At 34.3% G+C, this 24,786-nt stretch overlaps 3 protein-coding genes across 3 annotated transcripts; 2 read left to right on the top strand and 1 right to left on the bottom strand.

The window, feature by feature from the left end:
- Positions 1-8,067: 8,067 nt before the first annotated feature.
- LOC129941724 (lipase 3-like) lies at positions 8,068-9,606 on the top strand. Its single transcript, XM_056050425.1, has 3 exons — positions 8,068-8,148; positions 8,213-8,926; positions 8,989-9,606. Exons 1-3 carry the CDS (start codon positions 8,068-8,070, stop codon positions 9,361-9,363), a joined length of 1,170 nt encoding a protein of 389 aa, XP_055906400.1. The 3' UTR covers positions 9,364-9,606.
- Positions 9,607-15,174: 5,568 nt separating this feature from the next.
- Positions 15,175-16,698, bottom strand: LOC129939003 (uncharacterized). The gene is made up of 3 exons (XM_056046854.1): positions 16,543-16,698; positions 16,171-16,326; positions 15,175-16,013 (listed from the first exon to the last, which is right to left on the bottom strand). The coding sequence occupies exons 1-3, from the start codon at positions 16,606-16,608 to the stop codon at positions 15,675-15,677; spliced, it is 561 nt and encodes a 186-aa protein (XP_055902829.1). The 5' UTR covers positions 16,609-16,698; the 3' UTR covers positions 15,175-15,674.
- A 5,664-nt stretch (positions 16,699-22,362) lies between these two features.
- On the top strand, positions 22,363-23,835 carry LOC129941424 (lipase 3-like). The gene is made up of 3 exons (XM_056050043.1): positions 22,363-22,575; positions 22,644-23,375; positions 23,452-23,835. Exons 1-3 carry the CDS (start codon positions 22,474-22,476, stop codon positions 23,830-23,832), a joined length of 1,215 nt encoding a protein of 404 aa, XP_055906018.1. The 5' UTR covers positions 22,363-22,473; the 3' UTR covers positions 23,833-23,835.
- The last annotated feature ends 951 nt before the right edge of the window (positions 23,836-24,786 follow it).

Raw genomic sequence — 24,786 nt, 5'->3', positions numbered from 1 at the left:
CTTAATTTCAAGTTTTTGAAAAGATATTTGAATCGATATTCAAATTTATCCTTTGGTTATGTTTTTTTTGTTTTATTTTTTTTTTTTATAAAAAAACTCGCAATTCGATTTTTCTAAAAATTTTATCAGATGTCAAAAACATAATTCTTCGTTTATTCATATTTAAGTCGTACAATTTTGGAGGTGACAATTTTTTTTCAGTTTTTTTTTTGATTTATAAAAAAAAACCGTTAAATGGATTTTTTTCAAAAATATACTTCTTTGTATCATATTACAATATATTATATTAAATTTAACTAAAGTCTCAAGCGTTTTTGGTTAAGATATTTAGGGTTAACCAAAAGTTTCACCTTTTTTCAAACTGCTATGGTAAAAAAACCACCCACACAATTTTCTTGGGAGCCCTTTCTGCGTATTTCTTTCTTATTATCTGTATAACAAAATTTATTTGAAATCGATATCTCTTCTAGTTCTTGAGCTATGGACTACGAAAAAAAACGTCCCGAACGTACGGACGTACGAACGCACTTACACACGCACGCACAGACATCTTTCTTAAAATCTTTTATTTCGACTCTAGGGACCTTGAAACGTCGAGAAATGACAACATTTTTAATTTGACAAATGGGACCTATTATCCTATGGGAAGTTAAAAAAGGAATGCGATTGGATTGCAGTAAGTACCTTCTAACTACCAATAACAATCCTTCACTATCATCATAAACATGTCATTATCTTTCTATCTGTATAAAGCTGAGCACGCCAAGTGAACTATTCTATGTTCGTTTTAGACACCTACCGAACTACACAACCAATAGGCGATCGCTTAACAATTTAAACATACATGTTCTTTCTCTTCTTATCTTAAGATAATTTACTTTCCATCCTGGTTCTTCTAATATGAAAACTATCCAAAGGAAAAAGTTTTGAACGAACTTTTTGAATACACAAACAATTGTTTTCGTTTAGTATGCTTAAAAGTATTTTTTTTTTGAGTTGTGTCTTGAGTTGTTGGCACAAGTTTTTTTGACAAATCAAATGGCATTAAATCTTTGAAGACTAACTTATTTTACAGGTAAATTTTTAAATCTTTTATAGGTACTTTTTTAAACAGACTCTTAGCATACGGGAGCAAGTTCGTGCGACCCAGTCGTGCATTTAATTCTGTTATACTTCACTTGATTGTAAGGGAGATTTTTCTTGACTAACTTTCTAGTTAACTTTCCAATAAATTTGATTTGGGTATTTTTTGTCAGCAGTGCAATCATATATCAGAAACGTGCCTTAGTTACAAGTTCCTAATTTTGTTGAACCTGCCCATTCATTTCGTGATTTCAAGTTGGTAGCGCTGGTATTTGTCAAACTTAGTAGTCACTTGAATATAGTTCCTTCGGCCATAACGCGATGATTATGGTCGCTATAATCCGAAAACATTGCTTTTGCAAGTACAAAATCGTTCCTGATGATTCTAATTCATCGAGTTCCAAGCATAAGCAGCACCCGACATGTGCAAAAGAGAATTTAAAATAAATTTTAAAGAATTCCGCTTTTTTTGTTAATATAAATCAAATATTTTTGTGTTGCTCCAGAACTCTCTCAAAAACTAATCACCCAATTTAAATAATAATTTTGCACAAGTAATATTTAACGACCAAAATTGTTATTGTTGTTATTACCAAAAATGTTTTTAAGCTAAAATTGAAAAATTTAATTGTATATCAAAAATTAATTTAAAAAACCGCTCTAACGATTTTCAAATAAAAAATTTAATTAAGGGTTTTTTTGAGAAATCAAATAGTGTTTAAATTTCGGAAAACAAACTTTTTTTGTAATCTTTAGAGAGAAGAAATATTTTTCAACAGACTCTTTGTAGTTGTTATGATTGAATCGAATATGCTGCACGTTAAAATCATCATTGATAATGGACTCCAGTAAAAAAATGAATTAGGTGGTGCGCAACTCAACAGTCCATTAAGAACTAGGGCCTAGTGACTTACAACTCTCCAGTACTCTTAATATTTCTACCGTTTAGAACTCACCAAGAAGATCTAAGCAAGCGGACCATTGATAATATTCTGCGCTCAAAACAATTAATCTTTCTGAGTAGATTGCACATTAGCTACTTTATAGATTTCCTGACTGGGCACTGCTTAATAGGAAGGCATGCTATTCGACTTGGAGCCCCTGCAAATGATTTTTGTAGGAGTTGCATGGACGAGGAGGAGACAATCTCTCATCTTCTGTGCACATGCCCTCCCTTACACAAAGACGTAGAAACCACTTTGGAGACATACTACTTCAACGATACCAGCGATCTAAAAAATTCTGACATTATTTGTCTCCTACGATTCATTCGGAGCTCCAATTGGTTCGACGAGTTAAGCTCATCAACTGATCCATGTGGTATCACAACGGACCATACTTTGGTCTAAGTGTGTTGGACTTCCCAACCAACAGCCACTTTAACCTAACCTAACCTAACCATTGCCAAAAAGAGATTTCCGTTAATTTACAATTTAGGAAAGGATGTGGTTTTACGTTGCCAAACAATTTCTTAGGTGTTTCTTTAAAGTTTGCTTGCGTCTACATCCCACATTTTCTACAAGCTTGTTTAAGATTATCCTTATCGCTTTTCACGCAGTGCAAAACTATTTTATGAGTCATTTTAATGGACTTATTTTATGATCGTAAAAACATAAGAAAAAGACTCTGATAAGACTTCCTCGTGCACAACAGTTTTCCATATGAATTTTTAGACTACTTGACATATTTCTAGGAAGCTATATCATTATACAAAATAAAGTAAGAAGAAAAGGCTACGTTAAGGGTCAGCACCATGAATGAGAACCAGGATGATGAGCGTCTCATAGATGGTGACTTTAGAGAGGACTTTACTACCCTATTGCCTTCTAAGTCCAAAGAAGCAGCGATATGCAAAAGTTATTAACTTCCCATAGGAATTTATTGTAATGGGTCCGATTTGTCAAATTTAAAATTTCGACATTTCTCGACGTTTCAAGGTCCCTAGAGTCGAAATAAAAGATTTTTAGAAAGATGTCTGTGCGAGCGTGTGTACGTACGTTCGTACGTCCGTATGTCCGTACGTTCGCGACGTTTTTTTCGTCCTCCATAGCTCAAGAACCAGAAGAGATATCGACTTCAAATAAATTTTGTTATACAGATAATAAGGCAGAAAGATGCAGAAAGGAATCTCAACAAAATTGCGTCGGTGGTTTTTTTACCATAGCAGTTTGAAAAATAGGTGAAAATTTGGGTTAACCCTAAATATCTTACGAACCAAAAACGCTAGAGACTTGAATTAAATTTTAAATAATATATTGTAACGTGATACCAAACAGGTTTATTTTTTGAAAAAAATCAATATAACGGTTTTTTTATAAATCAATAAAACTGAAAAAAAAAATGTGTCACCTCCAAAATTTTACGACTGAAATATGATTTCATCTCTAAAACAATTTTGTGCAACGAAGAATAATGTTTTTGACATCTAGTAAAATTTTGAGTAAAATCGAATCGACAGTTTTTTTTATAAAAAATAAAAATCTAAAAAAAACATTACTCAAAGTTCGTTAAAATTGAATATCGATTCAAATATCTTTTCAAAAACTTGAAATTTAGGCTTCAAGCTTATTTTATCTTATAAGAAATATTGTTTTCAACATTTGGTAATTTTTTTTAAAAATTCTAATTGACAGTTTTCTTACAAAAAATAAAAACCTAAAAAAAAAATTAATAAAAGTTGGTAAAAATTGGTATTCGACTCAAATACCTTTTCAAAAATTTGAGATAATAGCTTTTAACTAATTTTTACTTATAAGAAATATTGTTCTCAACATTCGATAAAATTTTGAAAAAAATCGAATTGACAGTTTTTTTTTTACAAAAAATAAAACTGAAAAAAAAACAATACTAAAACTTGGAAAAAAATTTACGTTCGACTCAAATAGCTTTTTAAAAATTAAAAATATTGGCTTCAAACTTATTTTATTTCACAGAAAATATTGTTTTCGATATCCAGTAATTTTTATATAAAAATCCATTAGTCCTTTTTTTCATAAAAAATAAAATCTACAAAAAAAGTACGCAAATTTGGTAAAAATTGATACGAGTACATATAGACAAACTTTTAAGCAGGACAAATCGACAGACGGGATGGGAAGTTATCAGTGTGGGTCGCATCCCAGCCTCTTTTTCTTATTTTGATTTCAGTGCTCTTGTTTTTATTTGAATTTATAGCGGTGCTTAGGTAGACAATGGAAACTCATGCACATGTGCTTAAATTATTGTCTTTTTTTCTGACTTTTTGAAATATAAATTAATCAAGTCTTCTCTATAAACGACATAACAATGTTTAGTTAGATTCCAAGATGAGAATAAAGTACACAACTCGGTTTCACGTTTTTAATCTTACTTATGCATGTTTGGCTTTGAGTTTTACTTATCTTTACGATTCTTCAAAATTTAAACAATACATTTTTTTAAAATGTTATGTACAATAAACAACATGCACGAATGGGTCGCACGTACTTGCTTATATATGCAAATAGTCTGTTTAAAAAAGCATCTATGTATGTGTTTAACGTGAAACTAATAATTTTTAGTTTCTTATTAATTTGAAATTATGACTAATTTTAAATTTCTTATAATGATTTCCTTTATTTAATTAAAAAATTATAATTGTGGCAAGAGAAAAAAAAGAACATTTAAGATGTTGCAATGCAATTTATAGGTTAGTTAAGTTAAGTTGAGTGAAGTGAAGTTGTAAATATTTCATTAAAATACGTTTAGAAAAAGTAGTATGCAAAATGTACTAAACAGTATGTAAGATTTAAAAATATACCTGTAAGTTATGTTTGTCTTCAAAGATATACAATGCCATAGAATCTTGCTATAGATAGGTTTTTGACGTTCATACGAGTCTCGGGTGGATCTTTTGTGATTTCGTTCTCAAATGTTGGTACGATTGATATTGCATTTGTATCTCGATGGCTGTGTTCGTTGACTAGTTCTGCATTTGGAAAAATGTGTGTTTTCCATTGGGGAAAAAATGAATCTATAAGTATTTATTTTATCTAGTTTTGTTAGTAAAAATGGACTAACTGGGCTTATTTTGCAAGAGAAAACAATAGAAAAGATATTTATGTTTTGCTATCTCAGTTTAGGATAAATAAGTCTTCATGGTGTTTCTACCGCATTAGAAGAATTAAGTTTGACAGCACTTTATAAAAGGCAAATGGTGCTTTAATATTTCTTATGAAGTGCAAGTGAGATAGTTTGATTCGTATTAAACAATGAAAAACTGTATAGTATACCATAATACATTATCTGTAAAACCAACTCTGCCACAGAGGTTTTTCTTCACAAATATGATGACACAAATACCTACTTAAAAACACATTTAATTACAAGATTTACAGATAATCAGAATAACCAGAAAATGCAGGTTGAGGTTTCGATAAAAAGGCACCAACTGCAGGGCCGCATTTAGAGGTCCAGAGGCCTCGGGGCAATACAGAAGCGGAGGCTCCCTCGCTATACCTTTAGTATTGGAACAAACAAATTAAATTTTAGGGTTAACGAACAGAACCTTTCGAGATTTTTTTCGCCGAAAAATTGTTGATGATTTGTTTAAAATCCAGTTCTCTGAGTAAATCAATTCTTAGGAGAGAAAAGACTTCGATAGACGGTTTTATTATAAGAGCGTTAACAAATTTATTAAAGAGAAATCAAAATTAAAATCGTCTTAAATCAACGCAACTATATGTCCATTCCGGAATCCTGACTGCAGAGGTGTCAAGATTTGTTTACCTAAATCCAAAGTAAAGAGGCTTCAATTCGAGGTAGCATGAAATAAATAAGGCCAACTTTTAAGAGTCTATTTTTATGCTCACCGCAAAAATAAGTTGGTCTTACTTCTTAATATAATTTAGTCAGTAATCCACCTAACCGACATCTATAAGAACCTACCACGTGTCAAAACTGGACAGCGAAAAATCAATTTCAGATTTAGGAATATTGCTTGATTTTGAAGAAACAATTGATTTAACTCTTTTGCAACAAAAAATTATTGAAAAAAATTGTCAAATTTAAGGGGCTCAGGCAGTCAAACAGTACCGCCAGATCCGAATAACCAACAAAGTCCAAGACAAGCCGAAAGAATCATGGAGTTTTCATTTGGGGCAAGGCCACCAAAAGAATTAAGTTTTGATCAGCTAAATCTCATTGCCGCATGGAAGTTCTTGATGCAAAAACTCAAGATTTTTGTGGACCTCATTAGAATTCGAGAGGATGAAAGAAAAATTAGCGCCATTTTGTCGTATATAGGTGACGATGGTCTTCGAATTTATAGTACGTTTCCTAAAAATCCTAAATTTGATGAGGTTAAAAAGAAATTTGATGAGTATTGTGCACCCAGAACCAATATTGTATTTGTTATAAAAACAGCTGAAACCATGGATCAATTCTTGACTCAGTTGAAGGATTTGGTTCAAGCTTGTGAATATGATACACTTCAGGATGCAATGGTCAGAGATGTCTTCATAATTGGTTTAAATAATGACAAGTTGAGACGTTTGCTACTTGAAATCGACGACGTTACACTGGAGACAACAGAAAAGTTCGGTAAATCATATGTGTTTAGTTCATCTCAGTCACAGGAGATGTCAACAGTCACCAATCTGTCAACAGAAACTCTGAAAGTCAAATCAATTACATCCAGAAGTCTGGCAATAGCGGACCACCAATCGTCAAGAGCAACAAGCAGCAAAGGCAGAACTCAAACCCGAGTGTCAACACGAAACAATCCAACAAAAGGTGTGAACGATGTGAAAACTGGAACCACAGAGTCAAATGTCCAGCGCTTGGGCAGAGATGTCACGTTTGTAAAGGCATGAACCATTTTGTTAAATATCGTAAGTCAAATAAAGATATAAAATCATTTTCTATATGAACAAAGATAACAATAATTATAATGTTAATTACGATGATGATGATGAATATTTTATTGGTTCTGTAAATTTTAAAGAGAAAGTCAATAAATAGATCTCGATGAAAGAACATCTCTTGTCTGTTAATATAACTAACTACAACAATTATAATATTTAAAAGAAAAAGGTATGATATTAACAACTTAGAAAGATATCAGATAAATAACCGCCACGCCTACTCTTTCAATATCTTATCATTTGCAGATGAATGGCTTCGATTTTGGAGCATTGGTCCAAAGGTGTTAAGTCAGAAGACCGCGATGGTTAATTGTGATCATTTGTGAGCCTTAAGACGTCAATCTTTTTTCCCAACTCAAATTGTAATAAGTTTCACAATTGCCATTCGAGAAGTTGTTTTTCGAAAAACAAAAATGCTTTAGTCAAAAGATGACAGCTTCAAATGTGACAGCTGTCCAAATAGCGGACAATTTAGAATGAAACAGCTTATTAGAAAAATCTTTACTATTCATTTTATTGAAATAGATAGAAAAGATCTTCAAAGATCTTTTATCACCAACGCGAGATAAGATCTGAATGACCAAAAATTTAATAATAAATCACGAAAGAGCCACTGTTTGGTGAATGACGTTGACTTTGGCCATCAACGTCAACTTCAATCTCTATAGATTGATGATTTTCGACTTTTTTTCAACAGGGCGAAAAGATTCAATACTTGATAAACTAATCCGAAATAAGAGACCTCATAATTTTCGACATCGTTTCCGAAAAAAAATTGGTTTCGCCCCCAGGCCCCATTGAAGCTACTGCTCTGCATATAATTAATACTTTGTACAGGCTTTTAAGAATTATTTATGTGTATTAACATTCGAAAATGTGAAGATTCATTAAATTTTCGGTTTGGATATTCTTTTTTTACAAAAGAAATTTCTTACCCTAAAGTACATACATACATACATGCTACACATATAACATAATCATAGATAATTTTATTTATACAAGTGTTTAAAAATAAACAGGCCACACAATAACTATTTGCATTAAGAATGATTAAAATTGCTATATAAAGGAAGTTCCGCTAATGATTTACCAGGTGTACAAAATGAACCTGCGTTTGATAGTAGGCCTTGTTCTTGTTGCTCTGGTTGCGACGGACTCAGCTTTTGCTGGAGACATCACAACGGTAAGTGGAAGTTTTATCATAGTATAAAGGTACATATTTTAATTATTTCATGATCTAAATTCAGGAGAGTTTAATCAGAGAAGCTGGTTATCCTTTCGAAGAACATACCGTTGAAACTCAAGATGGCTATCTGCTGAAGCTTCATCGAATTCCCAACAACAGCCAACAAAAGCGTGGAATTGCTTTGCTCATGCACGGCTTATCGTGTTCATCAGCTGATTGGGTCGTTCTGAAACAAGGAAAAGCACTGGCTTACGATCTTGCTGATGAAGGCTACGACGTTTGGATGGGTAACTTTAGGGGAAATCTGTATTCCCGCAATCATAGAGAACTTAATCCCGATGCACTACTTAATAGTAACTTCTGGGATTTTACTTGGCATGAAATGGGCACAATGGATCTTCCAGCGATGATTGATTACATTCGTGGGAAAACCGGAGAGGACAAAATGCATTACTTTGGCCATTCGCAAGGAACAACAACTTTTTTCGTTATGAGTTCCTTGAACGAAACTTATCAGAGTTACATTAAGTCAGCTCATATGATTACGCCCTTAGTATATGTCGAACAGTTAGATAGCATATTTCTTGAAGTTGCGAACAAGGTTATATCGCTGATAAACCCATTGGCAACTTTAGCCGCCGGAAATACAGAATTCAGACCAAACGGAACAATCACAGAGTTAGCTGGTGCCGCCCTGTGTCGGGACAGACCACGTGAACTATGCTCGAATATACTTTTCCTTCTGACTGGATTCAATGAAATCACTGTGGATCCTGTAAGTTAACCCATTAAGAATCCATTATGTTCCTTCTTATTGTTTCTTGTTTTCATTGTAAGGCCATTTTAAATGACGTACTCGCCATTACTCCAGCTGGGGCCTCCACGAAGTGTTTCTTACACTACTTCCAAGTACATGATAGCAATCAATTCCAGCAGTACGATTATGGTTTGTTAGGAAACTTACGACGCTACAGAAACAGTAAGCCTCCAACATATCCTTTGGAGAACGTTAATGTTCCCGTATTTTTGTACTGGGGAGAAGAGGATAGGTTGATTCATAAGCCAGATATCGAGAGACTTGCAGCGAAACTTCCAAATGTCAAACGAGTGTTTGGAATCAAAAATGGTACCCATCAATATCCAATGTATTCTCCATTTATCAAGGAACAATTGTATGACCTGGTGGTGGCAGACGTTAAGTCAATAGAATAAACACCTACGAAAAAATTGTGTTTTCTAGTTGAGAAAGATTGGATAATTTTTGAATAGTTAAACAAGTATCAAGAACTAAAAATATTAATAATATTGAAATAATTAAATTGTTCTTTTTTTTCTATTTCAATTCTGAATACAATTTTAAAACAATAGAACATAATTAAAGACACCATATGGCATAAAAGTTGATTTTTTTCAGAAACTTAACTTCTGCTGTTGCTGTTTGACAAAAATTAAACAATTTACAATTTGAGACATCAGTTTATATTTTAATATTCCTGAAAGCATTAAACATTCACTAAATCGGCACAAAGCTTCCATACAATTGCTTTTTAAATCTCTTTTGTAAAAACTTAGTTAAGTTAAATGTCGTCAATCTTCTAAATATATTTGTTTCAATCCTTTCAATACAACACTTTTTGTGGATTTTGAGCTTTTTCCTTGGGTTCAAGAACTTTTTGCTAGAAGATTTGAGCGTGACAAACTTTTATCTTGAGCGTCTTCGGTTTTCGTGCGTAAGGGTACACTTTTCGAGCCGTTCGTGCCAATCAGTAAATTTTCAGCCAAAATTGGTTCAGACTTCGAAATGGGGTGGTTTCTCAAAAATTTGCATTTGGACAACAAAAGAAACTATATGTTCAGTTAAAAAAAAAAACCGAAAGCGGCGTCGTTCTGCGGCTTGCCTCCGGCACCAAATTTAACATTGACGTTAAAACCTGAGTCACCAATATAGTTTTCTTAAAACGACCTTATTTGGCACCCGGAGACTGTGCGGGATAATTGCAAATAGTGTTTAGATTTATCAAGACTTACATAAATCCCAATTTCCTAGGAAACAATTGGTTAACGCAATACTTAAAGAAGGATTACTTCGAACTTTGAATGTCCTCTAAGCTGAAAAATAATTTATTTCGACTCTAGGGACCTTGAAACGTCGAAATTCTCGATTTGACAAATCTGACCGATTACAATAAATTCCTATGGGAAGTTAAAAATGTTCTTAGGTTAGGTTAGGTTAAAGTGGCTATCCAAGATGGAAACGGACACACTCAGACCAATTTAATGGCACATTGTGATACCTCATGAATTTTGAGGCTTCCTCTAATAAGCTCAATGGAACCAGTTTGAGTCCCTTACGTGTTAGGCTGATTATGCTGATATGACTTAGATCCTTAAAAAAGAATTCTTATAAGTAATTCTTGCGTTTTCGAGCCAGAGCAGGGCATGTACAGAGAAGATGAAGAACTGTTTCCTTCTCTTCCTCGTCCATACAGCTTCTGCAAAAGTCATTTGAGAATACGCCTAATCGCGTGGTATGCTTTCCTATTACACATTGTCGGGTTATGACACCTATTATCGAGCTAATGCACACGTGGTGATGTTGTTCCACCTGGTGTTTCCCTTCTTCATAGCGTCTTGCATTAGGAGTATGTGTTAAATGTGGTATGATGGACTGCACTGGACCGTTCCTGGCAAGTTCATCTGCTCTACAGTTACCTGGAATGTCCCTATGGCCCGGCACCCAGCAAAGTTGAATATTAAACTGTTGTGCCAAATCAAATCAAATGGGGTGGCACAACAGTCCTTTGTGAACCAGGGCCTAGTGACTTACAACTTTCAACCATTCCTGTGTGCGAGTACTGTTGTCAGGAATGGAAAGGACCTACAATTTAAGGCCGAATCCGAACAAACTGTTGTGCCATCTCCATTAAAAATGATCGACAGTTATGGACTGTTATAGAGGTTGTAGAGACAGAGTCACGGTTTTGATAGCTGCCCGTCTATTAGAGAAAATATCGATAGCAGATGTTGATATCACGTTTTATTTAAGCCAGGATAAGACTTCTTTTTTCGCCAAAAGTTCAGCCTGGAACACGCTACAATGGTTGGGAAGGCGGAATGATAGACTTAATTTCAGTCGTTCTGATTACACACCTCCACCAACCCCTTCTTTTGTTTTTAAACCATCTGTATAAAAATGGATCGACCCATCTTTCAGGAATGCCCTATCCTCCCAGAAAATTCTGTCGAATTGCAGTTTTTGGATGTTGTAGCCTGTGTGTTTTGGAATTGATTCGAAATACCTACGAATTACGGAGTGGCCAATGTTGTTGTTAGTCAACTGCGACGAAGCTTTTAGGCGAATAGCAGAGCTTGCAGCTTTTGTTTGCTAAATATGTCAAGTAGTGTTAGGTAGAGTAAGGTGTCCAGTGCCGCAGATGGGAACGTGCCAAGCGATCCGCTTATACATAGGCTAGCTGAACGTTGTACTTTATTTAATTTATCCCGGTTTATTCCTTTCTCTAAAGCAGTTCACCATACTGCCACACCGTACGTTAAAATCGGTCTGATTACCGATGTGTATAGCCAATGCGTGATTCTGGGTTGTAAACCCCATTTATTACCAACAGCTTTTTTGCAAGAAAAGAGAGCTACAGTAGCTTTTTTGACTCTTTCCTGTACGTTGCGTTTCAATTTAGTTTCTATCTAAGACAAGACCTCGTCTGATAATTTTAATTAGATTCCTTTAATGTAGGGAGGGTTGACATATGGAATTTTTTAAATCCTCGAAAATAAGACTAAATCGGTCTTGTGTGGGTTAACACCCATTCCACACCGATCAGCCCAAAGTATTAGTCTGTCCAAGGCATTGTGTAAGAGTTCTTTTTTGGGATGTTAAGATGCTCTCCTGAAACTGCTATAGCAACGTCGTCCGCATAGGCTATCACTCTGAAACCCTCCGCATCCAGACTAGTTAGGATTTCATTCACCACTAGGTTCCAGAGGAGAGGATTTAGAACACAACCTTGCGGTGTTCCTCTACTAACGAATTATCTGCCAGAAGAGTTGCCCTGTTTTGAGTTAATAATTCTACTAACCAGCAATTAATGAATTAACTCCCGAAGCTAACTCTCTACATTTAGAGATGTTAGTGCAGATGTGTCCACGTTGTTAAAGGCACCTTCGTTGTCAAGGAAAGCAACTATAGTGATTTCTTGATTTCTCGGCTGATATTATTCCATCTGGTCCTGCAGATTTAAATGGTTTGAAGCTGTTGAGAGCCCATTGTAGCTTGTCCCTTGTGATCAGACCTTCCGGATATGATGTATTTGAACTTGAACGTTTATAACTGTTGCAAGTTTCGGTAAGAGAACTACCAGCGAAATGAGTATCCAATAGTAAGTTCAGCGATTCATTATTTGAATTTGTCCAAGAGCCGTCTCATTTTTTAAGCAACTTGGCTTTGTTGGATTAGTGAAAGTATTTTAAGATTTCCTTAGTGCCTTCTTGTAAATTCTTAGGAATTCTTTGTAAGAGTCCCAGTGAGAGGCTAGTTGAAGAGCTTCCTGCATTCTTTCCTGACCGAGTCAAGCTCAGAGGCCCACCTGTGTGATTTCCTCTTTCCTCTTATGTGTATAAGCGGACAAACAATTTCTAGCTATCTGTTCGTAGCTGAGGTGAAGTCATTGGCTTTGTCGAGTTCATTAGCATCAGAGGAAGGACTAGATAGTCCAGGTTTTATTAAACTTTGTATTGAGTTCCTGAAAAGCCAATGGACTCGGGTTTTCATCCACATTGATATTGAACTGCATATCTTACTTACTTACTTAAGGTGGCGCTACAGTCCGGGTTGGACCTGGGCCTCAACCAACATGCGTCTCTAGCCAGCTCGGTCCCTAGCACGCCAAGTTGGTTGAGGTCTTCACCCACCTGAGTTCGATCTTCCTCTACTGCGCCGTTCGCTCTACATGACCCAACTATCTAAGCCGTTGGACTTTAATTCTGCTAACTAGGTCAGTGTCGCTGTACAGCCCGTAAAGTTCGTCGTTATATCTTCTCCTCCATTCTCCATCTATGCGTACGGGACCAAAAATCACCCGAAGAATTTTTCTCTCGAAGCATCCTAAAACGCTCTCATCTTTCTTTGACAGGGTCCAGGCCTCAGTAATTTTGGTAAAATTTACGAACCTCATTCCTGTTGTGACATCCCTCTATCTCCTCGATCGCGCGCTTCTCATGCTCTGTTTTTTTCCGTCTAAGAAGCCGGTGTTCCTCTCTCCTCTTCTGCTCGTAGAGCTCGCGAACAGCTCTAGTCCTTTTGTGCAGCGCCGTTTTGTATGCCTCTTGTTTCGCTGCGTGCGCTTGCCGGCATTCGACGTCAAACCAGGGGTTTCTCTGTGGTGGCCGTGTGAAACCTAGCACTTCAGAGGCGGCATCTCTGATGGCTGCAAGGCAATGTTGCCACTGGTTTTCAATGCTTAATGCAGGAAGCATATTACTCCTTAAGAGGTTATTAGAGACTCGATCGGAAAAGGACATGGCAGTCTCTTGCGATTGTAGCCGGCTAACGTCGAATCTTCTCACAGTACTTCCTTGTTTTGGCTTGGATCGTGATATCCGTAGCCGTACCTTGGCTACAACGAGGTAGTGGGCCGAGTCAATGTTGGACTCTCGGAATGTTCGGATGTACTGGATACTGGAGAAGTGTCGTGCGTTGATCGCAATGTGGTCAATCTGGTTGACGGTTGATTAATCAGGAGATTTCCATGTCCCCTTCTGGATATTAAGATGCGTGAACTGCGTACTAGCTACCAGAACGTCTCGCCCCGCAGCGAAATCGACCAGCCTGAATCCGTTGTCGGAGGTAGAGTCGTGCAGGCTGTATCTCCCGATTATGCCACCAAAGATGTCTTCTCTTCCTAGCTTGGCATTAAAATCTCCTAAGACAATTTTAATGTCATAGCCAGGGCAGTGCTCATATGTCTTGTCCAAGAGCTCGAAGAATATGTCTTTGGTGTCTTCATCTTTCTACTCTGTTGGGGCATGAGCGCATATTAGGCTTATGTTGACCAATTTAGCCTTGATGCGGATTGTCGTGATGCGCTCGCTCACACTGTTGAAACTCAAGACTTTTTGCCTGAGCCTAGTTCCAACAACAAATCCACACCCAAATAGACGCTGTCTTTGTTCTCGGTAGCAGTCGCCGTAGTAGATATCACAGTCTTTTAGTTTGCATTTGCCCGGCCCATCCCATCGCACTTCTTGGATGGCTGTAATATCTGCCTTGCAGCAGTTTAAGGCTTCCGCTAATTGTTAGGCTGCACGTGGTCTGTTAAGGGACCTAACATTGCACGTACATATCCGAAGTTGGTTGTCCTTATTTCGTTTGCGTGGGTTGTCAACAGTGAATCTGTCCGTATCCGAGGCTTGTTGGTGCTTCGCAACTAAAGGAATTTTTTACGTGGCCAGGAAGTCACCCCGACGGCACAACCCCCAACCTGGAAGGCCAGATCCTTAGTATAACTCCACGGAAGACGAGCCGGATTAACCGCTCCTTACAAGCCATGGCTCCGAATATGTCGAAGAAGCCCTATAAGGTGTTCACTAAGTAGTTCAACCTTACTGGAACTGTAGACGCCACCGTTGATTCCATTTCGAGAATTTCTCCGCTGCCGCCTGGATAAGGAGAGGTGCCTTAGTGGAAACACCTCTCCCCCCCTCTCTCGTTTGCTGCCCCCAACAACTTTCCACTGGGGTTGGAACCCAATCTCTAGTTGAGGTACTAGACACCCGATGTTCACCGCGGGGAGGTGAGAGTAGGAGTTGATAGACAGAGGTGGGTTTTGAGAAAAACCTGTAGACGCTTGTGTCCTCTTGAATGCACATGTCTACCATTTGAACATATATCTGTGATCAGAGAACGAAAAATGTACTTACATCAAAGAAGTTGAACTTTGGTTAAGTGCTTCATTTATACATTCTTAAAACACTTCCTAAAATGTTGAGTGTAGTAAATATTCAAGGCGATTGAAAGGGGTTAGAATTCAGTTTTATTTAAATTATTAAAAAAATAGGTTTCAGTGCATATCTCAAAAAATTGCCCTAAAAATTGTCGGAAAAGAATGTAATAAAATTTTAGTTCAGGATTGTAGAATTTTTGTTTTTGGACTTTTTATCAAATTTGTATCTTTAAAGTTCCACATTTTGCAAAATTATCAAAAAAAAATCTAATAGAAAACACAATTTAATTTAAAGTTTTTAAGTATTATAATTAAATAAAGTAAAACAATTTGTATAACATTAAAATCCATTTTGAATTAAATTTAAGATAAAAACAGATTTCGTGCCTTCACCAGCATTTTAAAGATATACGTTTTATCTTTTGTAAGAAATAATACTATAGCTTTGCAAAACTGTATTCAATTTTGTGCATAATACATTCACTGTTTTTTATTTTTTTTTCTAAATTGGTTATGAAAACTCATCTTTTGAAATGTATTTCGTAAAATAAAATGATAATTATCCTTTTATTTTACATCTTCCAAATGGGCAAATAAATCGTATTCAACCAAATCACTTTCTTCCAAATGTGATATGAAAACTTTAAAAATATAATAACCTTTACTTAGATATTTTTCGAAAACACTTGCATCGAAAGAACATTTATCAAAACTATATTTAGCTTCCTTCAAAGGACACAAATCGAAGTGCGGTGCCGTAGAACAATCCTTGATACTGTCATAGAAATACTTCTTATATTCATTTTTCAGGGCCGCACAAACTCCTTTTTTTCCTGTGATTGGATAATCTATCAATGAGCGATATTCACCATCGGCTGTATCAGATTTGGATATTTTTAAAGCTATCTAAAAAAAAGAAGGAAATATCGGAATTTAACAGACAATTTAAAAATCATTGCAAATCAGGCTTGATTTATTGGGAAGCGTATTTTGACATGACAATAATTTAGTTTGCCAATAAAACAAGTGTATTTTTTTCAAATGTTAGTTAAATTAAACTCACCGTCCAATCGTCATTAAATTCTTTGAAATGTTCAACAATTCCACTGAAAATGAAATTAGTTTTTCCAGTTTTTTCGATTTTAAGTTCACTTGCAGCTAAGATGTCTTTTCCTTTGGCCAAATCCAATTTGTCAAAAAACATTTCATATTTGATATCCTTTATTTTGAGGGGTTAAGCAATTTTATTAGTGTTAAATTGTTTAAATCCTGTTCGGATTGGAAGGATTCATCTTGGACATTTAAAATAGCAAAGCACTAGAAAACTTTTAAAAATTTTTAACAACTGTGTCACGCGAATTTGAATCGACAAACTTTAGAGATACTGAAATCAATCTTCCCAATCCAACATTTTGAAATTTGAATTAATGCTTACATCATCTGCATATGCAAAATTCAAAAGTATAATGGATAAAACACAAGCTTTTACTACAAGCAACATTTTATTGTTTAAAATTTCCTTTTCAAGAAAATTGTGAAAATCTGTGTATTTCTCTTTTAAATGTAATAACGAATAAGAACATTTATAATTTTTCAATTCTTATTTATACCTTTTCTAGATTTCGATTGCATGTGGTTTAAATTCATTATCAATCGATTTAATTAGCAGATAATAATATAAAACATGTAATAAATTGTTACAATTAAAAAAAATTAAACAAAATTTGCATGTTAAAATTTAACATTCTCGTTTGATGTTAAATGCTGATTGAAATTGAAATAAAACACAATTTTATTTTAATCTAATTGCTTTTAAACAATATTCAATCCCCAGTAGTTAAGTTAAGTGTGTTTGACACTTAATTGTAAATGTTTGATTGTTTCTTTCATTGCGACTTATTTAGCGACAAAAACTAAATTAAAAAGGGCTGAATATCACGCAAGATGAGGCAATTCTTTTGCCATTTTCGATTGGTCGTTTAGCAGCCTTCATGGGATCATACATTTCCAGATCTTTTCAATAAAGTTTAGGTCGGGTTAGGTTTTATGGGTTGATGCATCCGTAAAGGCCGAAACATCTCACTGGAATATAGAAAGGTTGGTGAGGATTTAGGTCCATACGGATTTTTGGGAAATTTTAGAATGTCTCTGGGTGGCAAGGACGAGACGTCGCCCAGTGGTGCGAGAGCGGAAAAAAGTCTTTTTAAGAAGTTATATTTATCCTTTTAAATTTTATGTTTAAGTACTCTTATATAACCCGAGCGTATGATTTAAAAGTATTTTTCAACATATATATTGTATGTTCTGATTTACAAGCCCTCAAAGTTGAAAAATAATTTTACTCAAATCGCGAACCGTATTTTCAACAAATTTTGAGATGTTTTTTTCCGAAGTTCCTTTAAATAAATTCTCTAGCTTCTTAAATAATTTAATTGGTCTATTTTCGATTATCTAAAATAAAAAAAAAAATGATTATTTATAAAAGATATGTTCTATAAGTAGTCTGAAGCTTAAGTACTAGGAAAAAATGTGTTTTTTTAAACTTTTTGATTTCAAAAAAAGCTCCAAAAGACTCCAAGAAAGTAAGTATGCCAGCATATGCTCCATGTGTTTATGTAAAAGCACAGAAAAAATCAGCTGCAGATACGTGCAGATGTGGAAGTTATGATCAAAAATGTTTCACTGAATCGGATTTCAAAAAAACTGCGTTTTGACGGTGGTGTTTACCAAAAAGTTTGATTTCTTCGTTATTAATAGTCAGAATGAACTGGTTAAGCCCATTATTTTAAGAAAAAATGTCAAACTTTATTTTAAAAATAAAACAAAGTTAATACATTGACACAGGTCTGAGAATTTCGATTTTTGCGAAACCATTTATTTCTGCCCGGAAAATTTTTTCAACTTTGAACTCAATTTTCTTGGAAAGAACACACGAAAAGCAATATAGTTTTATGATATTTTAAATTATATGATAGAGCTTAAAAAAAATAAAGAAAAGGATTAGGGATAATCCTTTATTTGTTAAAGAAACTGCAGAAATCATACGAAACGAGAAACAAAGAATAGATACGGAAATCAGTAATTTAACTCAGACGGTTATTCAAATAGGCGAACGTCAGTTTACAATCAAACACGAACTCATGTTCACAATGCTGGACGGGAAGACAGCTCAATCTATAACAGAAACTCCTGCAGCTTCTTCCTGTTTCATATGTGGAACTACAACTTCTGGAATGAATAAATTGACAAATATAAGAACCAAAGCTGTAAACAGGGAAGCTTTGAAAATGGGAATGTCTCCTCTTCACGCTCGGATAAAATTTATGGAGTGTATCCTCCATGTTGCCTACAATTTGCCATTTGAAGCATGGAGAACCAACAATGAGACCCGCCATATTAGAGATGCTCAGAAGAAGAAAATTCAGCAGGAGTTTCGTGAAAAACTGGGCATCATTGTCAATCTTGTAAAACAAGGTACGGGGACAAGTAATGACGGCAACATCTCCAGAAGATTTTTTGCAAATCCAACCATGACTTCAGAAATCACTGGAGTTAGTGAATCCCTAATTCGGCGGTTTGCTGTTGTCCTTGAAGTAATAACGTCGAATGAAAAATTAGATTTAAAAAAAAGTGCAGCTTACATGTGTTAAACTGCTGAACTGTTTGTTGAGAAATATAAATGGTACAATATGCCAGCAACCGTACATAAGATTTTGATCCATGGAGAAGAAATAATTAAAAGCTGTGCATTTCCTGTTGGATCGCTCTCCGAGGAAGCCCAAGAATGCCGAAATAAGGATTATAAAGCCTACCGCAGGTTTCATTCGAGAAAATGCAGCAGAATTGCGACGAATGAAGATGTGATGCATCACATACTCATATCCTCAGATCCAATAATAACAGGTTTAAGGCCAAAGGCAAAAAAGAAAATACTTCCAATCAGCGCAGACGCTAAAAATCTTATTTTAGCGTCATAAAATTACTACTTCATAATTGTTTTTTATTTATTTTTTGTATGTATTTATCTATTTATTTATTTAATTTTATAATATACATAGTTAGTAATAATATTTTGTTCAAAATAAAAAGTTAAGATTTTACTAAAAAAAAACTTTTATTTAAATATAACATCAAAAGCCTCAAATTTTAGAAAAATGCCAATAACTTTTTTTCTAATAATTTTTTCTTGACCAAATTTTGACCAAGCATGTATAAGACTAATCTTAAAATGATTTAAAAATTTCATTAAAATTCGTTTAATAGTTCAGATTTTACAAAAATTTTTCCGCCCTCCCATACAAAAATCAAAAACCCTCAAATTTTACAAAAATGTCAATAACTTTGTTTATAATTTTGTTTTTTCAACCAAATTTGGACCAAATATGTATAAGACTAATCTTAACATGTATGCCAAATTTTATTTAAATCCGTTGAACCGTTCAGATTTTACAGACTTTTTTCCGCTCTCCCATACAAACCGAACCACTGTGCGTCGCATAGGTCTCCGAACAACGATTTTCTTGGTATTTTCATTCCTCCTTTGGCTAGACTTGGCGTTACTGCTTTACCAATTTTAACTTTGTGACAGTGGCAGATATGGCGTTCCTTGGTGTTTGGCTGTTGTGGGAAGAAAGATCCTTAGCAGCTTTAGAAAACGTCAGTACTTCTGCTTGAAAGACACTGCAGTACTTTGTTAGCTTTATTGATCTTTCTGTTATAAATATATACATCGAGAGGGGCTACGGAAAGGAGCTAGCGAGAGAATCATTTATATATATACTAGCTGACCCGACAAACGTTGCTTTCATTAGCGGTTTGAATGACTGAGGTTTGTTTATCAACTTTTTATTCAATTTTTTAAAATTTTTTTAAAGTTTGTTGCACTGGTTGACCCAAAGACACGGCCATTATAATTTTAAAGGCTTCAAAGTTTGTTTTTATGGGGCTTCTATTGAATTTCGGACTTTCAATTTCGTTCTTTTTTTGGAGAACTATAAGAGTTTTAACGTTTTATATTAAAAAAAAAGTGTTTTTTAGGAAAAACAATTGATGTTTATTTAGTTGTGAAAGAAAGCTAAGGCCAAATGAAGCCCAAGCCTTAAATACAAGACCATATCCTCATCATGAAATTATCCATAACCAAGCCGATTATTTCCATGTAGAATACGTTCTTGTATCTCACTTTTTTGAAAAGTTTCAGCCAAAAAAGTCCAAAATTATTTTTGGATCTATTTTCTAATAATAATTTTTTTAAGATGCAGAAAGGGCTCTCAAGAAAAATGCATGGGTGGTTTTTTTACCATAGCAGTTTGAAAAAAAGGTGACATTTTTTGTTAACCCTCAATATCTTACGAACCAAAAACGCTAAAGACTTGAATTAAATTGTATATAATATATTGTAACGTGATATCAAAGCAGTATATTTTTTTGAAAAAAATCCGTTTAACGGTTTTTTTTATAAATAAAAAAAAACTAAAAAAAAAAATTTGTCACCTCCAAAATTTTACGACTAAAATATGATTTCATCTCCAAAACAATTTTGTGCAACGAAGAATAGTGTTTTTGACATCTGATAAAATTTTGATAAAAATCGAATTATCAGTTTTTTCTTATAAGAAATAAAAATCTAAAAAAAAATTACTCAAAGTTGGTAAAAATTGAATATCGATTCAAATATCTTTTTAAAAACTTTAGATTAAGGCTTCAAACTTATTTTATCTTATAAAAACTATTGTTTTCATTATTCTGAAAAATGTTGAGAAAAATCGAATTGACATTTTTTTTTATAAAAAATAAAAACCTACAAAAAAATGTATAAAACTTGGTAAAAATTTATTTTCGACTCAAATATCTTTTCAAAAATTAAACATTTTGGCCTTAAACTTTTTTTATTTCACAGAAAATATTTTTTTCGATATTCAGTTATGTTTGTATAAAAATCCAACAATCCGTTTTTTCATAAAAAATAAAATCTACAAAAAATAGTAAGCAAATTTGGTAAAAATTGATACGAGTACATAAAGAGAAAGACAAACTTTTTAAGCAAGGCAAATCGACAGACTTGATGGGAAGTTATCAGAGTGGGTCGCATCCCAGCCTCATTTTAATTTTTTTTTATTAATTTCGCTCATAAACTAAGAGTCTGCTAATATATTTAAAAATTGTTTCTCAAACGACAGCACTGCATGAAACTATAATTTATTTTTCTGACTTGTTACTATCAAATCATCTTCTCCTATTGTATAGGGCTACCATAGTTTGAATTTGAAGCCTACTTAGATTCTAGGTGAACTTAAATATTATTAAAAGCTTTGACTAACAAAAATAAAATCAAATTACTCTTAAAATAAAATCAAAATTCTCTTAAAAATCACAATGATTTGAATTCATTTTTAAAAATTCATCATTAAAATAAGCGTATATCTTTAAATAAGTAGACAGAAGGACATTATAGCACGTTTAATTCTACCCGTCGCTGTCTTTCTTTAGCTTAGAAAGCCGCCCATAAAAGCCCTATAAGTACTTAAAATATTGTATGTCAAATTTCTGTATTACAAAATTCTATTTGAATATTTTTTTTTTTTTTCAAAATTCTGGCTAGTCAAAATTCTGTGTAATAGTTTTGAAGACCCTTTACAGTATTTTGAAGTACATAATTTTTTAAACAAAATATTTTTTTAGAAAAACGTATTATTACCTAAAAAGTTGTAAGTTTAAATTACTTTTTACATAAACTTATCAATATTTTGACTCTTTGTTTTTCTTTAAATTTTACAAAAAAAAAAATACAATTTCAACACATTACTACCAAAAACACACTTTGTTTGAATACAGTATTTTGTTCATAAATCGTTTTGGTATACAGTATTCTAAGTTATCAGTGTTTTGAAATACAATATTTAAGACATACAAAATTATGAAAAACAGTATTTCGAACGGCTCCCTTTAAAAATCTTTTGTAAAACAGGCGTGTAAACAATTATTCTTTTTTCCAAAAATTGATTAAACATTGATAAAAAATTAAACAATAAAAAGTTATGTTTGCAATTTTATGTTGTTTAAATAGTTTGAGGGCAAAGTTCATTCCACAGACATGCTTGATTTTATTATATAAAATATCAACGAGCTTTTATACCTCCTGCCGACTCTTTCAGACTTATACACAATATTTACCATGGCGTTAAGTCTGATTTTCAATGTATTGCAAAAACAGTAATACCACATGTTCCAATATCCTATGTACTTTTAAGTCAATACAAATATTATATAAAATTTCACAGAATTTTGATAATGTAAACAAATCGAGGTATCTATAAAAGATTCGCAAAACAAGTGCTCAACAACTATTCGTAAAAAGTTCTTCAAAATGAATCTATTAGGTTTGATAACAGTCACTGTTTGTGTTCCTCTGATAACTGGCTTAATTCTTGACAGCGGAAGTGGTAGCATTAAAAATACCCTAACTACCGTAAGACCTCTAAACCTTAAATGATATTTCGACGGACTTTTTTCCTAACTTACTAAATTTAATTGTAGGAAACTCTTGTTAAAAGATATGGCTATCCATTTGAAAAACACACTGTTCAAACAGACGATGGATACATTTTAGAACTTCATCGGATTCCATGCGCTTCAGAATCAAACGAAGCATCGAACACCCCTTGTCCAGTGGCATTCCTTTTCCACTGCCTGCTCTGCTCATCAAGTGAATTTGTTATAATGGGACCGGACGACTCCCTTGGCTTCCTTCTTTCCAAAGCTGGATATGACGTCTGGCTGGGTAACGCCCGTGGAAACACTTATTCGCGAAACCACGCCAATCTCAAAGTGAATGGAGTGTTAAATGACAAATTTTGGGACTTTTCATGGCACGAAATCGGCATGATCGATTTGCCCACTATGCTTAAATATGTTCTAAATGAAACAGGAGTGGAACAGGTGACGTATTTCGGACATTCTCAGGGAACAACAACCTTCTTTGTGTTAAATTCCATGCAACCAGAGTATAATAAAATCTTCAAGTCAGCTCACTTGTTGTCACCGGTGGCTTACTTCAATGGAAATAACACATTTTTACAAGTTGGAGGGCCCTATGTAGGGCGATCAAGTTTGATACAAACAGCTTTTGGAAAAACAGAGTTTAGGCCAAGTAAGGAAATAATGAAGCTTGTTGGCAAGGTTTTGTGTCCAAATTCCTCAAAAAATCACATCTTCTGTGAGAATGCATTACTTCTATTAGCTGGATTTACCAACGAAACTGTTGCAAAGGTAAGTTTTTTTAAATTTTATTTGCGTTTTCGAATGGTAAAACATAAAGTTCTTTTTCACTGTCTCTTTTCATTAGACTGCTGTAGCAGATGTTATGGCTTCAACACCTGCTGGTGCTTCAACTAATCAAGTCTTCCATTATATTCAAGAATTTGTTTCTGGTAAGTTCCGTCAATTTGACCATGGCTTCATTGGAAATTTGAAAGCTTACGGAAGCTTAAGTCCTCCTGAATATCCCTTGGAAGTTATCGATGTACCAATATTCATGTACCACAGTGTGGCGGATAGTCTTACTTCAATAAAGGATGTTGATAAATTGGTCAAGAGACTTAAGACATTGGTTGGAAAATATTTTATTGATATTGAAAATTTCGATCATATGGCGCACTTGTACGCAGAAAATCTTGGCGAAAAAGTCAACAAACATGTTATGAAGGATGTTGCATCAATGAAATAATCTACTTGGAAAACTTTGCTTTGAAAATGTATTGAATATTTGAGATTGCTGAAAAAATGTGGGCTTCGAAATCATTATGAATATTTAAAATAAATTTTTATAAAAATAAAATTAAATTTTCCAAAAGATCAAGTCAATCAAAAATGTTTTTTTTTGTGTATATGGTTAGGTGAGGTTAGATTAAAGTGGACGTCCGTGATGGAGTAAGGCCAGTTTAATGGCCCATTGTGATGTTTTTTGCTTTCCTATTAAACAGTATCCGGTTATGACATCGATTATCGAGCTTATATGCGATCTGCTTAGAGATAGCAAGCACCTTGACCCCTTAAATGTAGTGTAGGCCAGATGTTTGTGCGATCTCCATTAGGGATGGTCAACAATTATGGACTGCTATAGAGTTTGTAGTAACAAAGTCCAAAGATATGATAGCGGCCTGACTATCTAAGAAAATAAATGACTATCGGCCAAATGAGGGCCATATTGCAAATTACCTTCACTCTGGGGTCAATCCGACTGCTGTAAAATAGCCGTTTCGACAGACCGAAGGCTCCTCTGGCGCTGGTCAGAAATATAAATACTGTTCTAAACAAATACTGAGGTATATCACTACACTTTTACTCATTAACCGCCTCCCCCGTGAAGATCAACGATGATCGAATTGCACCAATTCTTTCGCGTATACCTCGTGGCTCTAGTCAACGGAGTCTGGAACAAAATTGTCTCCGTCTTCTGGAAATTTAATTTCAGTTTCCAGTCTTCGTAATATCGCTGAATCTTGTCGAAATCACTCTGCAAGAGAATTGTAAGAGCCTTAACTTTTCGGGCCGTTCTGTACGCAATTGCCTTGGTTAGACTACCTATCAGATCGCTGGTGTTAATGCTGAAGAGAATCGGCGGTTTCGCCGCTCCCTGTTGAAGATCATTGTTAGAAGTTACATTGCCACTTTTGACAAC

The sequence above is a fragment of the Eupeodes corollae genome, chromosome 1, assembly GCF_945859685.1.
Source record: "Eupeodes corollae chromosome 1, idEupCoro1.1, whole genome shotgun sequence".
Classification (NCBI taxonomy): domain Eukaryota; kingdom Metazoa; phylum Arthropoda; class Insecta; order Diptera; family Syrphidae; genus Eupeodes; species Eupeodes corollae.
The sequence above is the reverse complement of the archived record's forward strand: the minus strand, read 5'-3'. Positions and strand labels throughout refer to the sequence as shown.

Excerpts from the sequence above, each read along its gene's own strand:
- LOC129941424 (XM_056050043.1), top strand. The coding sequence starts at position 22,474 with ATGAATCTATTAGGTTTGATAACAGTCACTGTTTGTGTTCCTCTGATA. Across the intron at positions 22,576-22,643 it reads TTAAAAATACCCTAACTACC|GAAACTCTTGTTAAAAGATA; the intron begins GTAAGACCTCTA and ends ATTTAATTGTAG. Across the intron at positions 23,376-23,451 it reads CCAACGAAACTGTTGCAAAG|ACTGCTGTAGCAGATGTTAT; the intron begins GTAAGTTTTTTT and ends TCTTTTCATTAG.
- LOC129941724 (XM_056050425.1), top strand. The coding sequence starts at position 8,068 with ATGAACCTGCGTTTGATAGTAGGCCTTGTTCTTGTTGCTCTGGTTGCG. Across the intron at positions 8,149-8,212 it reads TTGCTGGAGACATCACAACG|GAGAGTTTAATCAGAGAAGC; the intron begins GTAAGTGGAAGT and ends ATCTAAATTCAG. Across the intron at positions 8,927-8,988 it reads ATGAAATCACTGTGGATCCT|GCCATTTTAAATGACGTACT; the intron begins GTAAGTTAACCC and ends TTTCATTGTAAG.
- LOC129939003 (XM_056046854.1), bottom strand. The coding sequence starts at position 16,608 with ATGTTGCTTGTAGTAAAAGCTTGTGTTTTATCCATTATACTTTTGAAT. Across the intron at positions 16,327-16,542 it reads ATTTTGCATATGCAGATGAT|GATATCAAATATGAAATGTT; the intron begins GTAAGCATTAAT and ends CTCAAAATAAAG. Across the intron at positions 16,014-16,170 it reads AATTTAATGACGATTGGACG|ATAGCTTTAAAAATATCCAA; the intron begins GTGAGTTTAATT and ends TCTTTTTTTTAG.